The sequence below is a fragment of the Aotus nancymaae genome, unplaced genomic scaffold (assembly GCF_030222135.1).
Source record: "Aotus nancymaae isolate 86718 unplaced genomic scaffold, 86718_ANA_hifiasm-v0.15.2.pri h1tg000057l, whole genome shotgun sequence".
NCBI classification, from domain to species: domain Eukaryota; kingdom Metazoa; phylum Chordata; class Mammalia; order Primates; family Aotidae; genus Aotus; species Aotus nancymaae.
This window is the reverse complement of record NW_026988471.1, coordinates 36,021,349-36,045,359: the sequence shown is the minus strand read 5'-3', so window position 1 is coordinate 36,045,359 and position 24,011 is coordinate 36,021,349. Positions and strand designations below refer to the sequence as shown.

Sequence of the window (24,011 nt, the reverse complement as noted above, 5' to 3'; positions counted from 1 at the left end):
CCCTCTGCTTGCAACCAATAACCCCCACCCTTATGACTGTGCCTACTTGTAATAGATAACCCCCACTCTTGTGACCATGCATTCTGTGACGCCCTTCCCCTCCCTAAAATAGATTACCGCCTTTATCTGACCATTTGCCCCAACCTATAAAACCAGCTCTTATCCCACTGCCCTCTGCTGACTCTCTTTTCAGACACGGCCCGCCCATACCTGGGTGAATAAACAGCCATGTTGCTCACAGAAAGCCTGTTTGGGGGGTCTCTTTACGTAAGTGACGTGCTTAACAGCTCACACCTGCAATCCCAGCATTTTGTGAGGCCAAAATGGACAGATCACCTGAGGTCAGAAGTTTGAGACCAGCCTGGCCAACAAGGAGAAATCCCATCTTTACTAAAAATACAAAAATTAGCTGGGTGAGGTGGAGCACACCTGTAATCCCAGCTACTCAGGAGGCTGAGGCAGAAGAATCACTTGAAACCAGGATGCAGAGGTTACAGTGAGCCAAGATCAAGCCACTGCACTCCAGCCTGGGCAACAGAGTGAGACTCCATCTCAAAAAAGAAAGAGAGAGAGAGAGAGAGAGAGAGAATAGAGGGGAAAAAAAGGTCATTGGAATGGTTCAGACTGAAAAAAGAAAAGAGAGGAAAAAAGCTTAAAGAAACGATAACAAGTCTCACCAACTTGGGCCTGGCAGAATGGCTCCTGCAAAGAATGGTGCCAAGAAGAAATCAGACTATTCTGCCATCAACGAGGTGGTGACCCAAGAATACACCAACATTCACAAGCACATCCATGGAGTGGGCTTCAAGAAGCATGTCCCCCGGGAACTCAAAGAGGTCTGGAAATTTTGCCATGAAGGAGATGGGAACTCCAGACGTGTGCATTGATACCAGGCTTAACAAAGTTGTCCTTGCCAAAGGAATAAGGAATGACCCATACTGTATTCTCGTGAGGTTGTCCAGAGGACATAATGAGTTTGAAGACTCACCAAATAAGCTGCGTACTTTAATTACCTATGTACCTGTTACCACTTTCAAAAATCTACAGTCGGCCAGGCACGGTGGCTCATGCTTGTAACCCCAGCACTTTGGGAAGCCAAGATGGTCAGATCAGTTGAGGTCAGGAATTCAAGACCAGCTTAACTGACATGGTGAAACCCCATCTTTACTAAAAATACAAAAAAATTAGCAAGATCACACCACTGCACTCCACCCTGGGTGACAGAGCAAGACTTTGTCTAAATAAAAAATATATATATATATAGAGAGAGAGAGAGAGAGAGAGAGAGAGACAGTCAATGTGGATGAGAACTAACCACTGAATCTTCAACTACATCAAATACAGTTATAAAATTCCTTTCACAAAAAAATACCAGAAATGATAAGAAAGACTGAAATAATTGTATAAAAATGTCACCATTTCTGCTGGGAAATATATATAAACCAGTAACAGTATTGTACAAAGTTTGACATCTCTATAAATATTTCTTATACATTCTGAACCCAACTATAAATTTCACAAACACATTTTGAGATAATATACATTTTGGCCACAAGTTTTTGTGCAGGAAAAGTGTAGACTCCAGTAGAAACTTTGACCAAGGGTCCTTTAGTGGCAGTGCCTTCCTGATCCTAGCCTGATTTACTAATTCTGGCAGAGGGATGCAAATTACTAGAAAGTCATGCTGGTTCTCTTTGCTACAACCTGCCCAACGCACAGAAGCAGGTTAAAATCCCAGTCTTCCGTAGTGGCCATAGGGACCTCCACTTTAACAAATATGTACTAGCTTTGCTGTCCATTCTTCCATCTTCACCTTACAGCCTAGACATTTCTTTGAACATTTTCTCTTTTTTTCTTTTTCTTCTTCTTTTTTTTGGTGGGGTATATGTCTACAGACTAGAAAAACAAAGGAAAAGAAGGTAAGAGGGCATGATGTCTTTAATGCCAAGGAAAGAAATTTTATTTTATTATTATTATTATTTTGAGACAGGGTCTCACTCTGTCTCCCAGGCGGGAGTGTAGTGGCACAATCTCAGCTCACTACAACCCCCGACTCCTGGGTTCAAGCGATTCTCATGCCTCAGCCTCCCAAGTAGTTAAGACTACAGACTACAGGCATGCACCACCACACTCGACTAAATTTTTTTTTTTTTTTAGTAGAGACAGGGTTTTACTATGTTGGCCAGGCTAGTCTCGAATTCCTGAGCTCAAACAACCCACCTGCCTCAGCCTCCCAAAGTGCTGGTATTACAGGCGTGAGCCACTGCACCCAGCCAAAAAGAAACTTTAAATAAGCCTCCCATGCAGCTGCCTCTGGGGCATGAGCCAGGCCACAGCTGGCAAATGTAAGGTCTTTTAGGCTGACTGTTGGCACCATGGACACCATAGTGACCCCCATGACCTGCACATACACTTCTTGATGGCCTTCCGGAATTAGAAAATCTGAAGTAACTGGAAGATCACGAAGAGGAAAAATGATCAATTCCTGCAACACCTAATTAACTTGAGACATTCTTCTATTGTTCCTTATTCTGGCCTTAATTGATAAGGCAATTGGACTTTGTAACTGACCTTGGTCAACCTCATGACTTCAGACCCTATGACCCCCTCCCAGTTTCCAAACCACCACCCTAAACCGTTACTTCTGTAACTTTCCACTGCTTACCCCAAACCTACAAAACCAACTCCTATTCCACTGCCCTCCACTGACTCTCTTTTCGGAATCAGCCCACTTGCACCTGGGTGAATAAACAGCCTCGTTGCTCACACAAAGCCTGTTTGGGCGGGGTGGCGGGGGCTGGTCTCTTCATTCAGAGTGCGAGTTTTAATATTTGGTGCTGAAACCTGGGACAGAGGTACTCTTTTATGGAGACCAGCTCCCTGTCCCCACTCCTCTTCTGAGAAGAGACCCATCTGAGACCTCAACACATCAGACCAGACCAGCAGCTCATGCTCAGTGTGCCGAACAGCTCTCTTGCCACCTTCAGATCGGGTAAGCAGTCTCCCTCTCTTTGTCTCTCTTTTCCTTCAGAGGAGAAGAGACACGTCTCTCCCTCTCTCTCTTTTCCTTCAGAAAAGAGGAGACAAGTCTCTCCTTCTCTCCTTTTTTTTTTCAGAGAAGAGGAGACATATCTCTTCCTCTCTCTTTTCCTTCAGAGAAAAGGAGACAAGTCTCTCTCTCTCTCTCTCTCTCTCTCCAGAAAAGGGGAGACACATCTCTCCCTCTTTCTCTCTCTTCCTTCAGAGAAGAGGAGACAGATCTCTCCCTCCTCCCTCTCCCTCTCTCTCTTTTCCTTTAAATCCTTCTCCTTCTAGGTAGAGAAAAGGAGACAAGTCTCTCCCTCTCTCTCTTTACCTTTAAATCTTTCTCCTTCTAGTAGAGACAAAAGAGACACTCTTTATCCGTGTAGAGACAGGAGACAAGTCTCTCCCTCTCACTCAAAAACTCTGATGTTGGTCATGGACTCAGGAAGACCATCCTCCCTTGGTTTCTGGTCAAACTCGGGAACGCCTGCCTTGATCACTCACCCACGTTACAGCTCAGGACTCAGTCAGGGACGCCTACTGAACACCCTGGTAGCTGCTCGCTCCTTCTCCTGGTCTCTACTCTACTCCTTTCCTTAAAACTTGTCTCCTTCACTATGGGCAACACTCAGCCCTCCATTCCTCAATCCTCACCTCTAGCCTGGGTCCTAAAAAACCTAAAACCTCTTCAACTGTCACCCGATCTGAAACCTAAACCTCTCATTTTCTTTTGCAATACCACCTGGCCTCAATACAAATCAGACAATGGTTCCAAATGGCCAGAAAAATGGCACTTTTAATTTCTGGATCCTGCGCGACCTGGACAACTTCTGTCACCAAATGGGCAAATGGTCTGAAGTGCCACACGTCCAGGCATCTTTCACGCTCAGATCCCTTCTGACTCTCTGTTCCCAATGTGACTCGTCCCAAATCTTCCTTCTTTCTCTTCCCACCACTCCTTCCACTCTTTCAACCCTTTCTCCTGACTCTGAATCTTCCTCCTTATCCATTGATCCCATTGCTCTCTCTCCTCCCCATCCACCTCAGACAGTCCCTGACCCTCTCCCCACCCCTCCTGTTCCTAATCCTTCCCCACAACCTAACCCCTCTCCAGCCAGCACTCCACCTCCCTACCTCACTCCTGTTACCAGTCCACCCCATACCAGATCTGCTTTGCAGTTCAACCCTGGGAATAGCCCTTCCCTGCCTGCCCAACAGTTCTCCCTTCGAGAGGTGGCTGGAGCTGCAGGCATAGTCAGAGTGCATCTTCCCTTCTCCTTGTCTGGCCTCTCTCAGATTAGCGAACGATTAGCCTCCTTTTCCTTAGAGCCTACAAAATACATACAGGAATTCCAATACTTGACCCTGTCTTATAGTTTAGCCTGGAATGACTTCAATGTCATCCTCACCTCCACTCTCGCCCCAGAAGAGTGAGAAGGAGTTTACACCCTGGCTCAGCCTCATGTTGATGATCTCTGGCGCCTGGAATCTACTCTCCAGGAAAATGCCAGGGCAGTTTCCCTGGGAAGAGCCTAAATGGGAGTACCAGGCAGATTCCCCCGGTATAGGGAGGCAAGGTTACGTGATTTCATGCTTAGTAGAAAGGCTAAAAAACTCAGCATTTAAAGCTGTCAACTATGACAAACTTAAAGAAACCACCCAAGGCAAAGATGAAAACCCAGCTCAGTTCATAGCTTGCTTAGCAGCCATGCTTAAATGATTTATTGCTTTAGACCCAGAAGGGCCAAAAGGCCGTCTTATTCTTAATATGCATTTCATTACCCAATCTGCCCCTGAGATTAGGAAAAAACTTCAAAAACTAGAATCTGGTCCTCAAACCCCACAACCGTAACTAATCAACCTCTCCTTTAAGGTGTTTAATAACCGAGAAGAAGCTGCCAAGTGGCAACGTATTTCAGAACTACAAATGCTTGCCTCCGCTGCAAGACAGACCCCAGCCACTCAGCTTGCAGAAGTTTCAGACCACCAAACCTACAAAGTCCAGGCTTCTCTTCAGGACCTCCTCCCCCAAACCCTTGCTTTAAATGCCGAGAACCTGGCCACTGAGCCAAGGAATGCCTGCAGCCCAGGATTCCTCCTAAGCCGTGTCCCGTCTGTGCAGGACCCCACTGAAAGTCAGACTACTTGACTCAAACCACTGTCTTTAAGGCTCCAGGAGCCCAGCCTCGTAGCCCTCAGGCTGACTTGTTCCCTGACCTCCTTGGCTTAGTGGAAGAAGACTGACGATGCCCGATTGCCTCGGAAGCCCCCTGGACCATCAAAGATGCTGAGCTTCTGGTAACTCTTACAGTGGAGGGCAAGTCTGTCCCCATCTTTATTGATATGAGGGCTACTCACTCTATGTTGCCTTCTTTTCAAGGGCCTGTTTCCCTTGCCCCCATAACTGTTGTGAGTATTGACAGCTAAGCATCTAGACCCCTTAAAACTCCCCAACTCTGGTGCCAACTTGGACACCATTCTTGTACACGCCTTCTTTTTTTTTTTTTTTTTTTTTTAAGAAGGGGTTTCACCATGTTGGTCAGGCTGGTCTTGAACTCCTGACCTCAGGTGATCCACCCGCCTTGGCCTCCAAAGTGCTCGGATTACAGGTGTGAGCCGCCACGCCTGGCCTGTACACACTCCTTCTTAGTTATTCCTACCTGTCCAGTTGCCCTATTAGGCGGAGACATTTTAACTAAATTATCTGCCTCTCTGACTATTCCTGGACTACAGCCACATCTCATAGCTGCCCTTTTGCCCAATTCAAGGCCTCCCTCACAACATCCTCTCACATCTCCCTACCTTGATCCACGTGTATGGGACACCTCTACTCCTTCCTTAGCAACTGATCACGCGCCCCTTACCATCCCATTAAAACCTAATCACCCTTACCCTGCTCAATGCCAGCACCCCATTCCATAATAGACTTTAAAGGGACTAAAGCCTGTTATCACCCACCTACTACAAAATGGCCTTTAAAAGCCTACAAATTCTCCTTACAACTCCCCTATTCTACCTGTCCAGAAACCAGACAAATCCTATAGGCTAGTTCAAGACCTTCACCTCATCAATCAGACTGTACTTCCCATCCATCCTGTTGTACCCAACCCTCATAGCCTCCTATCCTCAATACCCCCTTCCGCAACCCATTGTTCCATTCTTGATCTCAAAGATGCCTTTTTAGTCATCTCTTTGCACACCTCCTCTCAGCCGCTTTTCGCCTGGACTGATCCCAACGCCCATCAGTCTCAGCAGCTCGCCTGGACAGTTCTGCCCCAAGGCTTCAAAGATAGCTGTCACTACTTTAGTCAAGCCCTTTCTCATGATCACTTTCCTTCTGTCCATCTGCTTCTCACCTTATTCAATACGTGGACAACCTTCTTATTTGCAGTCCTTCTTATGAATCTTCCCAGCAAGATACCCTCCCGCTTCTTCAGCAACTATACTCAAAGGCGTATCATGTATCCCCATCCAAAGCCCAAATTTCTTCCCCATTTTTCACCTATCTTGGCATAGTCCTTCAACAGAACACACGCTCTCCCTACTGACTGTGTCCGGTTGATCTCCCGGACCCCAACTCCTTCTACTAAACAGCAGCTTCTTGCCTTCCTAGGTGTGGTAGAATACCTCTGCCTCTGGATACCAGGCTTTGCCTTACTGGCAAAACCACTCTATAAGCTTTCAAAGGGGCACTTAGCTGACCCCATAGACCCTAAATCCTTCCCTCTTTCTTTTCATTCTCTGAAAAACACCCTTGAAACAGCTCCCACCCTGGCACTTCCCAATTCCTCCTAACCCTTCTCCTTACACACAGCAGAAGTAAAAGGCTGAGCAGTCGGAGTTCTTACACAAGAACCAGGCCCATGACCCATAGCCTTTCTATCTAAACAACTTGATCTTACAGTCCAGGGGTGGCCAGTGTGTCTGCGTGCCATGGCAGCTGCTGCTGTTTTACTCTTGGAATCCCTTAAAGTTACAGGCTATGCTCCACTTACCCTCCACACTTCTCATAACTTTCAAAATCTAATTTCCTCCTCATACTTGGCACACACACTTTCTGCCCCCTGCCTCCTCCAACTCTACTCATTATTCATCAAAACCCCCACAGTTACCATTGCCCCTGGTCCAGACTTCAACCGGGCCTCCCACTTAATACCTGACACAAACCCTGAACCCCATGACTGTATCTCCCTAATTTACATGGCATCTTCCCCATTTCCTCATATCTCTCTCTTTCCTATTCCGGACCCAGACCACACTTGGTTTATTGATAGCAGCTCCTCAAAGCCCAACAGATCATCACCAACAAAAGCAGGTTATGCAATAATGTCTCTCACATCTATTATTGAAGCTGCTACACTTCCCCCTTCTACCACTTCTCAACAAGCTGAGCTTATTGCTTTGATCTGTGCTCTCACACTTGCAAAAGGATTGCATGTCAATGTCTATACCAATTCTAAACACGCCTTCACGTCCTTCATCACCATGCTGTTATATGGGCAGAAAGAGGATTTCTCACTACACAAGCATCCTCCATTATCAGTGCCCCCCTAATAAAAACCCTTCTTGAAGCCACTTTACTTCCAGCCAATGCCAGAGTCATTTACTGCAAGGGACACCAAAAACCATCAGATCCCATTACTCAAGGAAACACTTATACGGTTAAAACAACTAAAGAAGCAGCTAACACTCCAATACCTGCCCCTCATGGCCAGTATTTCTCCTTCTCATCTGTCACTCCTACCTACTCTCCCACTGAAACCTTGACCTATCAATCACTTCCTTCTCAAGGCAAGTGGTTCTTAGATCACAGAAAATTCATACTTCCTGCCTCACAAGCTCATTCTATTCTCTTGTTCTTTCATGACCACTTTCATGTTGGGTACAAGCCACTAGCCTGTCTTTTAGAAGCCCTCATTTCCTTTCCGTCGTGGAAATCTATCCACAAGGCGATCACTTCTCAACGTTCCATCTGCCACTCCACTACTCCTCAAGGCTTCCTCAGGCCCCCTCCTTTTCCTACACGTCAGGCTCGAGGGTTCACCCCTGTACAAAACTGGCAGATAGACTTTACTCATATGTCCCGAGTCAGAAAGTTCAAATACCTCCTGGTCTGGGTTGACGCTTTCACAGGATGGGTGGAGGCCTTTCCCACAGGGTCTGAAAAGTTCACTGCAGTCGTTTCTTCCCTTCTGTCAGACATTCCCTGCTTCGGTCTCCCTACTTCCATACATTCAGACAACGGACGGGCCTTCATTAACCACCAGATCACCCAAGCGGTCTCCCAGGCCTGGGGCATCCAGTGGAATCTCCACGCCCCATACCATCCACAGTCCTCAGGAAAAGTAGAAAGAACTAACAGCCTTTAAAAAACACATCTCGCCAAACTCAGCCTCCAACTTAAGAAAGACTGGACAGTTCTTCTACTCCTTGCTCATCTCAGAATTCAGGCCACTCCTTGAGAACCACAGGGTACAGCCCCTTTGAACTCCTATACGGCTGCACCTTCCTGCTTGGGGCCAACCTTAGCCTAGACACCAGCCCTCTCGGTGGCTACCTTCCAATCCTCCAGAAGGCCCAACATGAAATTTGCCAGGCTGCTAACCTTCTCTTACCTACTCCAGATATCCAGCCATATGAAGACACCCTAGCCGGACAGTCAGTTCTGATAAAAAGCCTGTCCCCCTGGTCTCTACAACCTCAGTGGACAGGACCCTTTCTGGTTGTCTATGGCACCCCAACTGCTGTCCACCTGCAAGACCCTCCCCAGTGGGTTCACAGCCCAGGGTGAAGCTGTGCCCATCAGACAGCCAACCTGACTCCTCTACCTCCTCTTGGAAGTCATAACCTCTCTAAAGCTCACTCAAATTCCTGAAGAAACTTAAATGCCCTGTTTTTGTTTATACTGCCAGTTTACACTTTTCCTTTAGGCAATTACAGCCGATATTTCATGGTTTTATCCTGGGCTGCCACCCTCAACTCTCTTCTATAGTGGTTAGATGATCTTCTGTGGCAAGGAAGTCTCCAGTTCTTCCACCCCGATGAAGTTCTCTTCTTTTCTTTTATACTCACTCTCAATCTTGCTCCCGTTCTCCTGCTACCCCCTACCTCTCCCTGATTACCTCCAACGTACCATAAACCTAACCCACTCTCTCCTAGCCAACTCGAACCCTTCCTTAGCCAGAGATTGCTGGCTCTGCATTTCCCTCTCCTCATCCCACTGCACAGCCATTCCCACCTTACTGACCGACTGGACAAACTCTCCCATTTCTCTACATGTCCAGACTTCCTTCAACACCCCCGATCTGTACACCCCAGAACTCCTCTACCTCCTAGAGTCAACAGAGACATCCCAGATATCTCATCCCAACAGACTGCTGTTCTTCTACGCACCTACCTACGTAAACTTTCCCCCATGTCAACTCAACACCCCCTCTCCCCACTCCATTCTCCACTTTCTTATGCATTTCCCGAAAATCACCCACTGGAATCCCCCTAGGAAACCTCCCGCCCTCTTTGTGTTCCTTTACACTCCACCTCAAGAACCCTGCTACCCACGTTAACCAAAAAATAGGAGCATACAAACTACGCATTACAGAAAAGCCCTCCCTTATTACTTGCAGCCTTAAAAACGTCAATAGTGGGTCTTGCCTAGGCAGGCATTTACCCTGTCTCTCACTTTACCCTGGGCTGCCCTCCCCGTGCTCCTCTGACTCTCCTCCACACCCCTCTTCCTGTCTGCTCATACCCAATCTTGTTAATGAGAGTGAGTGGTTACTTATAGATGCCACACGCTTTCTCATACACCATGAAAACAAGAGCTGTCCCTCCACACAGTTACCCTACCAAACCCCGCTACAACCTTTAACAGCCACAGCCCTTGCTAGTTCCCTTGGCATTTGGGTCCAAAGCCCCGGGCCCCTCAGAACACCTTCTCACCTTTTCATTTTACACTTCCAGCTCTGTCTAAGCCAAGGACTTTTTTCTTCTGTGGTTCTTTTTCTTACGTCTGCCTTCCTACCAACTGGACAGGCACTTGTAACCTAGTTTTCCTTACTCCCAAAATTCAGTTTGCCAACGGAGACGAAAGCCTCCCTGTTCCCCTTGAAATCCCCACATGACACAAGCGGGTCACTTCACTGATCCCCTTACTTGTAGGGTTAGGTATTACTACTGTGCTCGGCACAGGCATAGCAGGCCTTACCACTTCAATCATCACCTTCGGTAGCCTCTCTAATGATTTCTCTGCTGGCATTGCAGAATTAACTCAATCACTATCCTTTCTTCAATCTCAAGTAAATTTCCTAGCTGCAGTTGTCCTCCAAAACCGCGGAGGTCTTGATTTACTGACTGCTGGAAAAGGAGGTCTTTGCCTGTTCCTAAATGAAGAATGTTGTTTTTATGTAAACCAGTCCGGCCTCGTACATGATCCCATCAATAAATTAAAAGACAGAGCCCAAAAGCTTGCTAATCAGGCAAATGGGTATTCTGGACCTGGCTGGACTGGCTGACTCTCTAACTGGGAGTCACGGCTTCTTCCAATCCTTAGTCCTCTGATACCTATCTTTGTCCTTCTCCTATTTGGACCCTGTGTTTTCCGATTAATCTCTCAATTCCTACAAAATCGTGTACAAGTGATAACCAATCAGTCAATACAACAAATACTCCTTCTAATAACCCCACATTACCACCCCTTGCCCTGAGATCTCCCAGCAGTCTAAATTCTTTCCCATTTTTAGGTTTCCGTGCTGCCCCCAATCCTGCTCAAAGAAGCCCTAGAAACATCGCCCCACCACCCCTCTGTGCTGGCCTTCCTAATATTCCACTGCCCTCCACTCTTCATTTCTTTTTCCTTTATATTACTAATATTAAAAGACAGGAACATAAGGTCTTTTAGGCTGACTGACGGCACCATGGACACCATAACAACCCCTGTGACCTGCACGTACACCTCTGGATGGCCTCCCGGAATTAGAAAATCTGAAACTAATGAGACAAACAAAATAGAATACCTGAATCTCTGGAACAAAGCTAAGAGAGTGTTAAGAGTGAAATTTATAGCACAAAATGTCCTCATCAGAAAGTTAGAAAGATCTCAATTTACTAAGCTAACATCACAACTAAAAGAACTAGTGACCCAAGAGGAAACCAACCTCAAGGCTAGCAGAAGACAAGAAATAACCAAACTCAGAGCTGAAGGAAATTGAGACACCATGTGGGGTGGAGGGGAAGGGAGGAGAGGGACAGTGAGAAATGGGGATGATGGGGAGGAATAACACCTGGAAAAATGCCTAATGTGGGAGGGGTGGGAGATGGAAATAGCAAACCACCATGGCATGTATGCACCTATGTAACAATCCTGCAGGATGCAGGATATGCACATGTACCCCAGAGCCAAAAGTACAATAAAATTAAAAAAGAAAAAAAAAAAGAAAATCTGAAGTAACTGGAAGATCATGAAAAGAGGAAGAATGATCAATCCCTGCAGTACCTAATTAATTTGAGACGTTTTTCTATTGTTCCTTATTCCCGCCTCAATTGATAAGGCAATTGGACTTCATAACTAACCTTGGTCAACCTCACGACTCCAGACCCTACAACCGCCTCTTAGTTTGCAAAAAACCACCCTAAACCATAACATCTGCAATTTTCCACTGCTTACCCCAAACCTATAAAACCAACTCCCATCCCACTGCCCTCTACTGACTCTCTTTTTGGACTCAGCCCACTTGCACCCGGGTGAATAAACAGCCTTGTTGCTCACACAAAGCCTGTTTTGGGGGGGGGTCCCTTCATTCAGAGCACACGTTTTAACAGCAAAGCCTGACAGGTCTGCTGTAATTTATCTCCAATATGGGTAAGACACAAGGAGCTGAATAGGAAGCTAAGACTTCATATAACATGAGACCCACCTGCACTCACAGGCATGATAGTACAAATGTATCACACAATACAGGTTATTCTGTAATTATTCATGTTGTTTCCCTCCAGTATGCTTGCCAGACAAGAGTTGAGTATGTAGGATTGTAAGGTTGACAGGTTGACCTAAGCCTAGGCAAACTAAAAGAATCAGAGTTCACATTACCAATCCCTAAGAGCCTCCTAAGTCCTCCTATAATTACAGGCATTTGTGTTGGAACAAGATCCAACCTATTGTCTTTTTAAGTGTTTTACTCATTAAGAAGCAAGCAAATGACAACAACCTTGTTGGAATTAATGTCTTAAATTCTACCTTACGGAAGGGAAACACTCTTTGTGATGTGAGGGATAATCCCACTAAGCAGATTGGCAAGGAGTTCAGTCCTGCTCCTCTTTTCTTTTTGGGGAGGGAAATTCTTAAATACACCTTCGCAACCACAGCGAATATCATCTCATTATTATGTAAGGCAAGAAGGCCTTCAAGTGGGAGTGATGTATAGAAATATAAAAATACTAAGATATTCAGATATTCTGATTTTGCCTTTTCACATACTGCTTTTTTAAAAAAATATTCACCTACATAATGAAACCCAGATACCTATGCCTATCTAGGAACCCTCTCTGGCCAGTTCTTTTCCCTCTGTAAAGTGGAGATAAAAAGCTACTCTCACACATCCACCACCTCCGCTCAGATACTTTCTGTTGATATATAGAATTTCCTCAGTTCCAAGATGCACGGTTTCCATATGCTTACATTTCTGAAATAGGAATGCATCTTACAATTGATGTATATATTGAATATAGTGTTTGTCACAAAATGCTGGGGTGTTTTTGTTTTTTTGAGGTGGAGTCACTCTGTCGCCCAGGCTGGAGTGCAATGGCGTGATCTCAGCTCACTACAACCTCTGCTGCCCAGGTTCAAGCGATTCTCCTGCCTCAACCTCCTCAGCCTCCCAAGTAGCTGGGACTACAGGCACCTGCACATACAGCTAATTTTTGTATTTTTTAGTAGAGACAGGGTTTCACGATGTTGGCCAGGCTGGTCTTGAACCCTGACCTCAGGTGATCCACCCGCCTCAGGCTCCCAAAGTGCTGGGATTACAGTCGTGAGCCACCACACCCAGCCAAAATGTTGTTATTAAGTAAAATGTTTTAGTGATGCAGGATTTTTCTGGGCGGCTTAGCCAGCCGGAAACCTCTGAGGGGGGCGACACCCCTGCTTGGGCCCTGGGCTCACTGCAGGAGGCACCCTGCCCAACTAACTGAACCAGCTGCTCTTGGCTTACGCTCCCACCCAGACCCAGTGCTTGTGGTGGGATCTGCACTCAGCCCGCAGCTGGGCTGACCATGCCACGAACTGCTTCCACCTTGAGCAATGGTGTCTGGATGGGGGGAACACAGTGACACACAAACAGGGATGCCAGCAACTCCAAGCCCCAGAGGGGGTGTTACAGCATGCTAACAGCTCTTTTAGTCCCATTGCCTCGCTCCAGCCTATGGCCCCCAGGGGTGGCCTGGCCCTGCTACTACTTTCCTTCATGTAGGGTGGCTGCCCTCCACCGGTGGAGGGTGGGGACACAGTATTACAGCCTTTTTCTAACCCGCCTTCAGGGGGAGGGGGGCTACTTGCCTTAGGGTGGCAGTCTACTCTCTGAGAGTCCCCCCTCTACTGAGAGCTGTTCCATTCCTCAGTGTTCCATTCTCTGTCCTTCTCACTCTTCAGTTGTCAGCATAACCTCATTCTTCTTGGATGCAGGACGAGAACTCAGGATCCGCCAAATGCGGGTACAAAAAAGGCTGTAACGCTGTGGCCTTCCGCTCACAGTGGGAAGCAGCAGCCAGGCTGGGCCAGCCCTGGAGCGATGGGTCTGAATGAGCTGTAACATAGGCGGGCCAGGGCACCAGGCTGAGCCGGACCCAGGCAGGGGGCATTGCCATCCTGCCTCACTAGAATCCAGGAAATTCATTGCCCCTGTGGTCATACAAATCTCTCTCCTCATGAAAATAAAATTTTTTTTGCAGTGAAAATTCCCATGGCCTTGTTTCTCATAGCAGGTAAAGAAGCACCAAAGACTTCCCTGGCACTAACAATTAAAGCTATGCCCTCTGAGATCTCACTGTAAGTGTATTTCTGCCTGGACTTAGCTGTACCACTTGTCAATCCTAGCTCCTCCAAAGGCTGCCTCTGCAATTGCACCCCAGAACCTCAGATTTTAAAATGTTTTTTAATCACTCACTTTCTTTCCCTCCCCTCTTACCCCTTCATTCCTTCCCTCTCCAGACATTCTCCTCTGGCAATGCATGTTCATCTAATTGTTTTCTTGGTTAAAAAATTCCAGAAGCTCATCTTGAAACAAACCAGGTGCAGAGCCCCAATTGCAGAATCCTCATGCTTGGGGGCGGGGGTCGCAAACAATTTCTCCACTACTGTTGAGCTGAAGTCAAGATAATGCCAACCAGACCTCCAAACAGGCAATTACCCAAGATAGCCATCGAAACAAGACACACAGACCCTGCATCCTGCACCACTCCCACATGGCTCCCATACATTTCCCCCTTAAAAACGCTATGGTAAATTTTAAATTTTAAGGTGGTACTTTAGAACACTAGTTCACCATCTTCTCTCTTTGCTGGCTCTCTGATTAAAACCTGCTCTTCCTCCCACCAACCCTCACCTCTTGTCCTCTAGAAGTCACTTAGCCCCTGTGGCCTCAATTAACCTAACTGCAAAAGGTAGCAAAGCAACAGCCATTTCATAAGGCTATTAGGAAATCACATGAAATCATTCCTGTGATCTTAGCAATTTGGCAGTGGACGTGGTACAAGCAAGTACTCAACAATGTCAGCTATCCTTTTAACTAATACATGATTGACTGTGGCTAGGTAACTAAGCATAGCTAGAAGTCATCTTAATTGATTAACATTGATTCAGAGAAAGGTAAATAAATATAGTGAAAAAAATTATGTTCTTAGAAAAATGGAAGAAGGGTAAGAAGAAAGATGTGGGGAAGAGAATGGGAGAGAAATAAGAAATATACAGGCTGTGTTTATAGATATTTGACTTTTTATACATATATGTATTTTTTATTGCACTTTAGGTTCTTATAGATATTTGACTTAACGAGAGGTCAAAGAGTAAATTTGGACCCAGAAAATGTACCAGATAGGATACAGGCTAAACTGCTGTCACTTTTGAGTAATTATGATTGTAACTGCTGAGATTCCAATAATTCAGTGGCTCAAACAAGATGCACAATTATGCTCTTTCACATACAGGTCAGAAGGAAGCCTGTTCTACGTGTGAGTCATGGGAGGGTGGCTCTGTTTCTCAAGGCCGTCAGTGAGCCAGGTTTCCTCTGTCTTGTTGGACTGCCACCCGCTGGAGTGCTGCTTTCCTCCGAATTAGCAAACCTGGCTTGCCAACACAATGTCTGCCTTCCAGGTGTGGGGAAGGGACTCAAGAAGATTGGAGAGCCATCAACTTGCTGTTTTAGCCACAGGGCCACACCAAGCTGCAGCGAGATGGGAAGTGTGGGCCAACTTACCCGAAGGAAAAAGGGGAGAGTGGCTGCTAGAGAAAGGCTCTGGCCTTGAGAGTGGGCATCTCATTCTAGAGAGCCTGACCAACAGGGAAATGTGCTTACAGGACCAGAGACAGCATTGCATGCGTATTCCCCTTTATAACATGGTTCTCTTCTATGAACCACACAATTGTGTTGTTAGATAGTCAAAGAAGAGGAACTGGGGCCGGGCGCGGTGGCTCATGCCTGTAATCCCAGCACTTTGGGAGGCCGAGGTGGGCGGATCACGAGGTCAGGAGATCATAGACCATCCTGGCTACTATGGTGAAACCCCGTCTCTACTAAAAATACAAAAAATTAGCCAGGCGTGGTGGCACATGCCTGTAATCCCAGCTACTTGAGAGGCTGGGGCAGGAGAATAGCTTGAATCCAGGAGGTGGAAGTTGCAGTGAGTCAGGATGGCATCACTGCACTCCAGCCTGGGCAACAGAGCAAGACTCCATCTCAACAAAAAAAAAAAAGCAACTGTCACAATTCCCATTTTGTTACCGGTACTTAGGCATGATTAGAGGCAGGAGAGGGCTCTCTCTCACCAGAAATGTTGGGTGATTGGCAGCGAGCTCCAGGGAGAGGCCATTTTCTGATGGTCCACACCTGCCGTACTTTGTTAATTGAATACAGATACCAGGGAAACACAACTTCCCGGCATGTGCATTAAGAGACACAATGACATAGTATGACCTTCTGGGGACACTACACTGGAAAAGAGAAGAAAGCCTCAGATGGGCATGTGTACAGCTTCCTAAACACACTGCACATGCTCACTTCCCGAAGGTAAGGAGGGCAGCCCACCCTAAGGGAAGAATCATGGGAAAGGGGTGTCAGATGCCGGAAGTGGGCCAGTCTATAAAGTCCTAGGATTAAGGTTAAACATTGCACTTGTTCTTCAAGTAGCCCACTTGGATCTCTTCTAAGTGTGCTTTCCTGTCTTTCCTGCTCTAAAGCTTTTTAATAAACTTCCACTCCTGCTCTGAAAGTTGCCTCGGTCTCTTTTTCTGTCTTATGCCCTCAGCCAGTTCTTTCTTCTAAGGAGGCAGGAAATGAGGTTGCTGTGGACCCATAGGGGTAACTCAGATACATTTCCACTGTTAACAATTTTACATAAACTTTTAGAGATATAGTATCATTAGCTCAGAGTAACACAACTAGTAAATGGTAGAGTCAAGGTTCAAACTCAGGTCTTTAGACTTGTAAGTCTATTGAGCCAGTAAGCGACAGTGCCCAAGACTGCCCCCAAATCTGTTCTCTTTTCCACCCCACCAAATTACCTCACAATCCCACTGCTTCCTTGTCACACCACACAGGATGTGTGTGGAAATCTATGAACCCAGGAGAGAACTGAGGTTTCATTCTGTGAATTTCTAGTAGAAAAATTGCATGTTGAAAAGGTGGGTGGCGGGGAGGGCAAAAAAAAAGAGAAAGAAAAATTTCATGCCTGATTAAATGCCTATTATTAGATATTTAATATATATATTCTTCTATTAGGAGATTCCATTCTTACTTTCACTGGGCAGGTTGCCTAAATGGTCATGTAATCAACCCTGGGGGTAATTCCCTGATCCTCAGCCTGTTCTGCACCTGTGGTTTAGCTTTTGCCAGGAGGATATGCAAAAGTGAGGGGGTTGTGGATGAGAATTAAATGATAGCTTTTTTCATGTGACTGGGAGGAGACCTTTATTCCAGCCCCTGCATAACTCCATTAAAAGCAATCACTACCTGTGGACAGTCACAGAGCTGGTTCATTAGCAGGGAGCCACCATGGCTGATAAGTCCAAATTTATTGAGTACATTGATGAAGCTTTAGAAAAATCTAAAGAAACTGCACTTTCTCACTTATTTTTCACCTATCAGGGGATTCCTTACCCCATCACCATGTGCACCTCAGAAACTTTCCAAGCGCTGGAGACCTTCGAAGCCAGACATGATGACATTGTGGTAGCATCTTATCCAAAGTGTGGTAAATAACAAGGCTTTTCCTACAAGTACACTTCTCAGAGTGAGCAGGTTGGGGAAGGTGTGAGACAAAGGTGGGATGATGGCAGTTCCTCACTGCAGGAATCTGGCAGAGCATCAGTGAGGAGGAGGGTCACTGTGGTTAAGTACATAGGTTGTAAAATCAGTAAATAGAACTGTTAGATTTAAAAACACCAGGGTCTGCAGGAAGAATTCTGTGTGGAAAGGCCATGATGGAGGATGGATGGCAGAAGGGGATGGATGGCAGGCCTGGAAGGGAGGAGCATGAATGTGGGAAAGTCCCATTGGCAAGGAGGAGTGACAGTAGCAACGATTTTGTCTTGATTTCTGACTGGGCTAAAGCACGGCCACTTCTATAATTTACATGATGATTTTCATGTAATAAATTAATTTTCAGTATCAAATATTACTCCTTCAGTTTCTCAAATCACTTTACAAAGATCATTCATTAATGGAAAATAAGACATGAAGAATCTAACTTATCCTGCTTTCTACCATCTGCTTTGAATTCTTTCTACTGTTGTTTGTTAAAGCCAACCTCATTTAATAATTTTTTCTTTTTTCTTAGCTGATGCTGTGTTTTCAAAAAATTAAAGTTATAGATTCCTGTAGAAAATTGATTTAATGTAAAATAATATGTTTAACTTATAATAAACAATTTCTATAACATAACAGTGTTCTGTAAGAAACATATTCTGGATTCAAAACGAAGTATCGTCCCTTGTTAAAGGAGACACCTGAGAAATAAGTTGAATTTTATATTAATATGGGTAAATACTGTTTTCCATCAAACCATTTCTTTCCATAGCCCAAGTTATTGCAAATACAGAAGAACTAAATATACACATCAGAGAATGGTTGTAGATTTTAATCTTTATCATGTATATGCTAAAGTAATATGCTTTTGTTATATCAAGACATCATAATGAGCTTTTATTCTCTAATTTTTCTGATAGGTTCAAACTGGATTCTCCACATTGTCAGTGAATTAATATTTACTGTTTCTAAAAAGAAGTATGAATATCCAGAATTCCCAGTTCTTGAATGTGGGGATTCAGAAAAATATCAGGTTAGTACAAACAGCCTTTAACCTTACGGCAAATTATCATAGAAATATTTCTTTCAGTTTGGAGATTCTTTAGTTTTCAGTTTATAAAGTACAATACTAATAATTATTGCAATTTACTGTGTGCTTATCATATCCTCAGCACTTTTCAGGTATTATCTCATTCTATCGCAAAATAACCTTATTACCGTTTCACACAAGATAGAACTGCTAGGGACTTGCCCAAGGTCAAGGAACTAATAAATGATGGAGCCAAGATTTGAACCCAAGCTTTCTAATTTGAGCTCTTAACAATTGTACTGTGTAGGCAGCCTGTTTTCGTTTTTTTATTTTAAGTAGGGGGAAAGTAAGCTGAGAAACCTCAGGAAATGAACAGAAAAGTCTCGTCTCTGAAGACACGGACCTGTGCAGGATGCTAATAGGAATCAGCAGTCTTTGTCTAGTAAGGCATGATTTTTTTTGAAATGGAGTCTCACTTCATTGTCCAGGTTGTAGTGCAGTGAGTGGTATGATCATGCCTCACTGCAGCCTCGACCTCCTGGGCTCAAGCAATCCTCCAGCTTCACCCTCCTGCGTAGCTGGGACTACAGGCACGTGCCAGTACACTTGGCTAACTTAAAAATATCTTTTTTTTTTGCAGACACAGGGTTTCATTTTGTTGCCCAGGCTGGTAGTGAACTTCTGGGCTCAAGCGATCCTCCTGCCTTGTCCTCTCCAAGTGCTAAGATTATGGGCATGAGTCAGACATGATTTTTGACTTGCCTATCTCAGTTATGATTCGTGTGTGTGTAAGGGACGGGAAGGAATCAAGCATTAGCTAAGAGAGTAAGTCACTGATGTGTGTGAAGGGTACAACAGGTCGCTCTAGCTGTTATTACTCACCTTCCCAGATTTTACACTGCAAGTCACAGCTGGAACTTGGGTGTGAGGCAGGATGTTCTACTCCCTGCCCAGGGAATGCAAGAAGGACAACAGGTCGCTCTAGCTGTTATTACTCACCTTCCCAGATTTTACACTGCAAGTCACAGCTGGAACTTCGGTGTGAGGCAGGATGTTCTACTCCCTGCCCAGGGAATGCAAGAAAGGAGTGGGAGGAGGGTCTGCCTCAGGACTTCAGTGCTTGCACAGAACAAGAATAAGTAAGACAGCCCCTCCCCACTCCTAGACACACCAGAATGCAGCAGAGAAGGGAAGGCTGAATTCAAGGGGGAGCCACAGTCTCAGTAAAACTTTCAAAACTCCCAACAGGCAGACAGAACTCAGCTACTACATAAAACCACTGGATTGGGACTTAGGGAACAGTATCTGGAAGGTGACTGAAACACTGGCCTGATGCCAAATACAAACTTGAAAGTTGGAATCTAAGTGGAAGGAAGCTCATTTCCATGGATTAGGCCAAAGTAGCAGGAATATACCTGGTAAAGGAGATGGGTGTTCAGAGACTCGGGGAGGGTGGTTTGCGGGTGAGTGCTGAGTCCTGGATCTGGATGGCAACAAAGGACCTGGGAGGGTTACCTGTACCAAAGCAAACCTGATGAAGGCTCAGCCAAGACAGGCCCAGGAACACCGACATAGGATGGGCCAGCAGGGGCAGTCAGAAGCTTTGTCCTAGGTAGGAAAGAAAGGAAAAGGCCCATAGACATCTCCTGTCCAGGCCTTTGCATAACCTTTTTCTAAGGAGAGTGCTTAAAATCATCTTTAGAAATGATGCCAACATTTATCCAGCTTTCAATTATTCTTCTTTCTTTTTGAGACAGAGCACCCAGACTGGAGGGCAGTGATGTGATCTCAGCTCACTGCAACCTCCACTTCCTGGGTTCAAACAATTCTCTTGCCTCAGCCTCCCAACTAGCTGGGATTACAAGCATGTGCCACCACGCCTGGCTAATTTTTTGTATTTCTAGTAGAGACGGGGTTTCATCACATTGGACAGGCTACTCTCAAACTCCCGACCTCAAGTGATCCACCCGCCTCGGCCTCCCAAAGTGCTGGGATTACCTGCATGAGCCACTGCCCCCGGCCAATATGTCTTTTATTTTTAAATGGAAATCAGTGAAATGAACTTCACTTAACAATTATTTGTTTTACAGAGAACTTTTCTGGAATACATATTTTTCCTTAAATAAGGTATCTAGTCAGCCTGGCACAGTTGCTCACACCTGTAATCCCAGCCCTTTGGGAGGCCAAAGTGGGCGGATCATGAGGTCAAGAGATCGAGACCATCCTGGCCAACATGGTGAAACCCCTGTCTCTACTAAAAAATACAAAAATTAGCTGGGCGTGATGGCATGTGCCTGTAGTCCCAGCTACTAGGGAGGCTGAGGCAGGAGAATTGCTTGAACCCAGGAGACAGAGATTGCAGTGAGCCGAGATTGCGCCACCATACTCCAGCCTGGCACCTGGCGACAGAGCAAGACTCTGTCTCAAAAAAAAAAGGGTATCTACTCTTTGCTTACTTTTGGGCTTTATTACACATTTTAATGAACATAGTAGCATATATTATATAGCTATCTAATTTTGTTACAGTTGACTTCCATTTTTCCCTTGGGTGCTTTTCTAATCTTCTTAGTAACTTTACAATTTCTCATGTGTCTGTACATGATTTTTGGCTGTGTAGTTTAGTGACAACCACACTCTATTACTTAATCTGAAAATAACCACCTGTGCAATTTTGCACAAGGTGCTTAAAACCTCAAAGCCTGTTTTTAATCTCTAAAATGGGGGTTAGAATATCTTGAGAGGATTCAAATGTTTAAAAGTACAATTAGATGTAAATCAGATTTTACGCTGCTAGTCACCACTTATGCCCATAACATTCATTTAAATTGTGTTTTATTTTTAAAATTTCATTTTTTGCCCCCTTGCTTGAGTTGGGATCTCCACTAAGTTTTTATAGAACAATTAGCTACAAACATCTGAATATCCTTGTATCACTTGCAATGAGTATTTATATTGTAGCAGCAACCAACCAGTGAGTGACTTCTGCAGATATGGGACTAAAAACTTGAAGCCGGGAATCATGAGAAGCAGACAAACTAGGAGAGAAAAAAAGAAAAAAAAAAGTTAAAGCTGGTGCTGGGTGCAGTGGCTCACACCTGTCGTCCCAGCATTTGGGGAGGCCGAGACTGGCGGATCACCTGAGGTCAGGAGTTCGAGACCAACCTGACCAACATGGAGAAACCTCATCTCTACTAAAAATACAAAATTAGCCAGACATGTTAGCACGTGCCTATAATCCCAGCTACTTGGGAGGCTGAGGGAGGAGAATAACTTGAACCCAGGAGGCAGAGGTTGCTGTGATCCAAGATCGCGCCATTGCACTCCAGCCTGGGCAAGAAGGGTAAAACTCCATCTCCAAAAAAATCTTGAAGCCTTACTTCCCTGCATAACATATACTAATGATCTGATTATAAGTGAAAACCCTTAATCCTGGCAGATCAAATTGATAATTTTATCTTCAAAATTATCTATAGAAATAGATTACAGAAAAAGAATCAATCACTTTAGTCCATATACTGACAAGAATTTCTCTCATAAAATATTTCTCAGATGTTTAAGGAACTCTGTACTTTCAGGTTCCACTGAGATATTTTATTGCCTAGAGTTTTAGTTTGTTAAACAGAAAGATTTAGATGCTAAAAATGGATTTGCAGGAACTGTGGAAAGACTTGACTATTATATAGAAGAGATCCAAATTAAATGAAAGTATAGATTTCAAATTATGAGCTGTTTTGAACAAAATGGATTTATATAATTGTGGGAAAAGGTAATTTAAAAAAATACAAAAACGATTGGGAAATGGTAAGCAGGGTACAACAAAGAAATTCAAGAATATTTTAATTATTTGTTTATTTATGATTCTTCATTCCTCATCTCCACAAAGTAAGAAAATAGAAATTAAAGAAGATTGGCTGGGCGTGGTGGCTCACGCCTGTAATCCCAGCACTTTGGGAGGCTGAGGTGGGTGGATCAGCTGAGGTTAGGAGTTCGAGACCAGCCTGGCCAACATGTCAAAATGCTGTCTCTACTAAAAATACAAAAACTAGCCCTGCGTGGTGGCAGATACCTGTAATCCCACCTACTTGGGAGGCTGAGGCAGGAGAATCACTTGAACCCGGGAGGCAGTGGTGGCAGTGAGCCGAGATCACACCACTGCACTCCAGCCTGGGTGACAAAGTGAGACTCTGTCTTAAAAAAAAAGAAAGAAAGAAAGAAAAGAAAAGAAAAGAAAGAAATATTGGAGGAGGAGTAGAAGATATAGTGACAGTAGTGCTAGAAACTATCATTTAGATACCAAACTTGTAATGAGTTTGATGAGTGATTACACACACACACACACACACACACACACACTTTCACCTTTTTGTATATATTTTTAAGAGAATGGAAGACTTTCCATCACCAAGGATTTTGGCAACTCACCTCCACTATGACAAATTGCCTGGGTCTATCTTCAAGAATAAAGCCAAGGTGAGTGTCCTTTCCTACCGATAATTCTTTGAAATCTCTATGTATAGATACAGGTTTTTTGGAAATATATCTTGAGTTTGCTCCTCCTCATACAAGTTTAATAAATGAAGTGTGACATTTAGGTTTTTTGTTATTGTTTCTTTCTTCACATATATTTGCTATAGTTGCAGTCAAGTCAAATGCATTTTCAACAAGGACATAAAACATATGCATAGAATAAAATGTTTTATTTTATTATTATTTTATTTATTTATTTTTTTGAGATGGAATCTCACTCTGTCACCCAGGCTGGAGTGCAATGGTGCGATCTCAGCTTGATGCAACCTCTACCTCCCAGGTTCAAACAATTCTCCTGCCTCAGCCTCCTGAGTAGCTGGAACTACAGGTGCATGCTACCACATCCAGCTAATTTTTTTGTGTTTTTGGTAGAGACGGGGTTTCACCATGTTGGCCAGGATGGTCTCTATCTCCTGACCTTGAAATCTGTGTGCCTCGGCCTCCCAAAGTGCTGGGATTAGAGGCATGAGCCACCACACCCTGCCAGAATAAAATGTATGTTATAATCTGTTTTATAGTGAATAAATTTCAGAATCCCACTAGAATATTTAGAGTGTCTAACAAAAAAAAAATACAATCTAGTAAAATGAGAAAAAAAATTATTCCTTTTTTTCTGTCTGGTGAGCACTATTTACCTGAGGCCTAAAACTATTTTTTAAATTTTATTTAAATTTTTTATAGAGACAGCATCTCACTATGTTGCCCAGGCCTGTCTTGAAGTCCTGGCCTCAAGAGATCCTTTGGCCACCAAGGCCTCCCAAAGTGCTGAGAATCCAGGCATGAGCCACCATGCCGGGCCAAAACTATTTTATTTCTGAATTTCACATGTAGTAACAAATTTCACAGCATGCATGCAGGGCTATATGTGCTTTGGCTGTTCTTACCATTTGTTTAAAAGTGTTGTTTTATTAATCAATATT

General features: G+C 44.6%; 1 protein-coding gene across 2 annotated transcripts in view; it reads left to right on the top strand.

The window, feature by feature from the left end:
- Window positions 1–24,011, top strand: part of SULT6B1 (sulfotransferase family 6B member 1) — a 45,913-nt gene that overhangs the window by 7,118 nt on the left and 14,784 nt on the right. The window contains exons 2-5 of one of the 2 annotated variants that reach the window (XM_064364002.1): window positions 13,966–14,062; window positions 17,376–17,481; window positions 18,455–18,567; window positions 22,945–23,034. In XM_064364002.1, the coding sequence (XP_064220072.1) occupies window positions 17,397–17,481; window positions 18,455–18,567; window positions 22,945–23,034 (288 nt within the window). In that variant the 5' untranslated portion in view covers window positions 13,966–14,062; window positions 17,376–17,396. Of the gene's footprint in view, window positions 1–13,965; window positions 14,063–17,252; window positions 17,482–18,454; window positions 18,568–22,944; window positions 23,035–24,011 lie in introns of those variants that run through there. The other variant, XM_064364001.1, reaches the window with a different exon arrangement.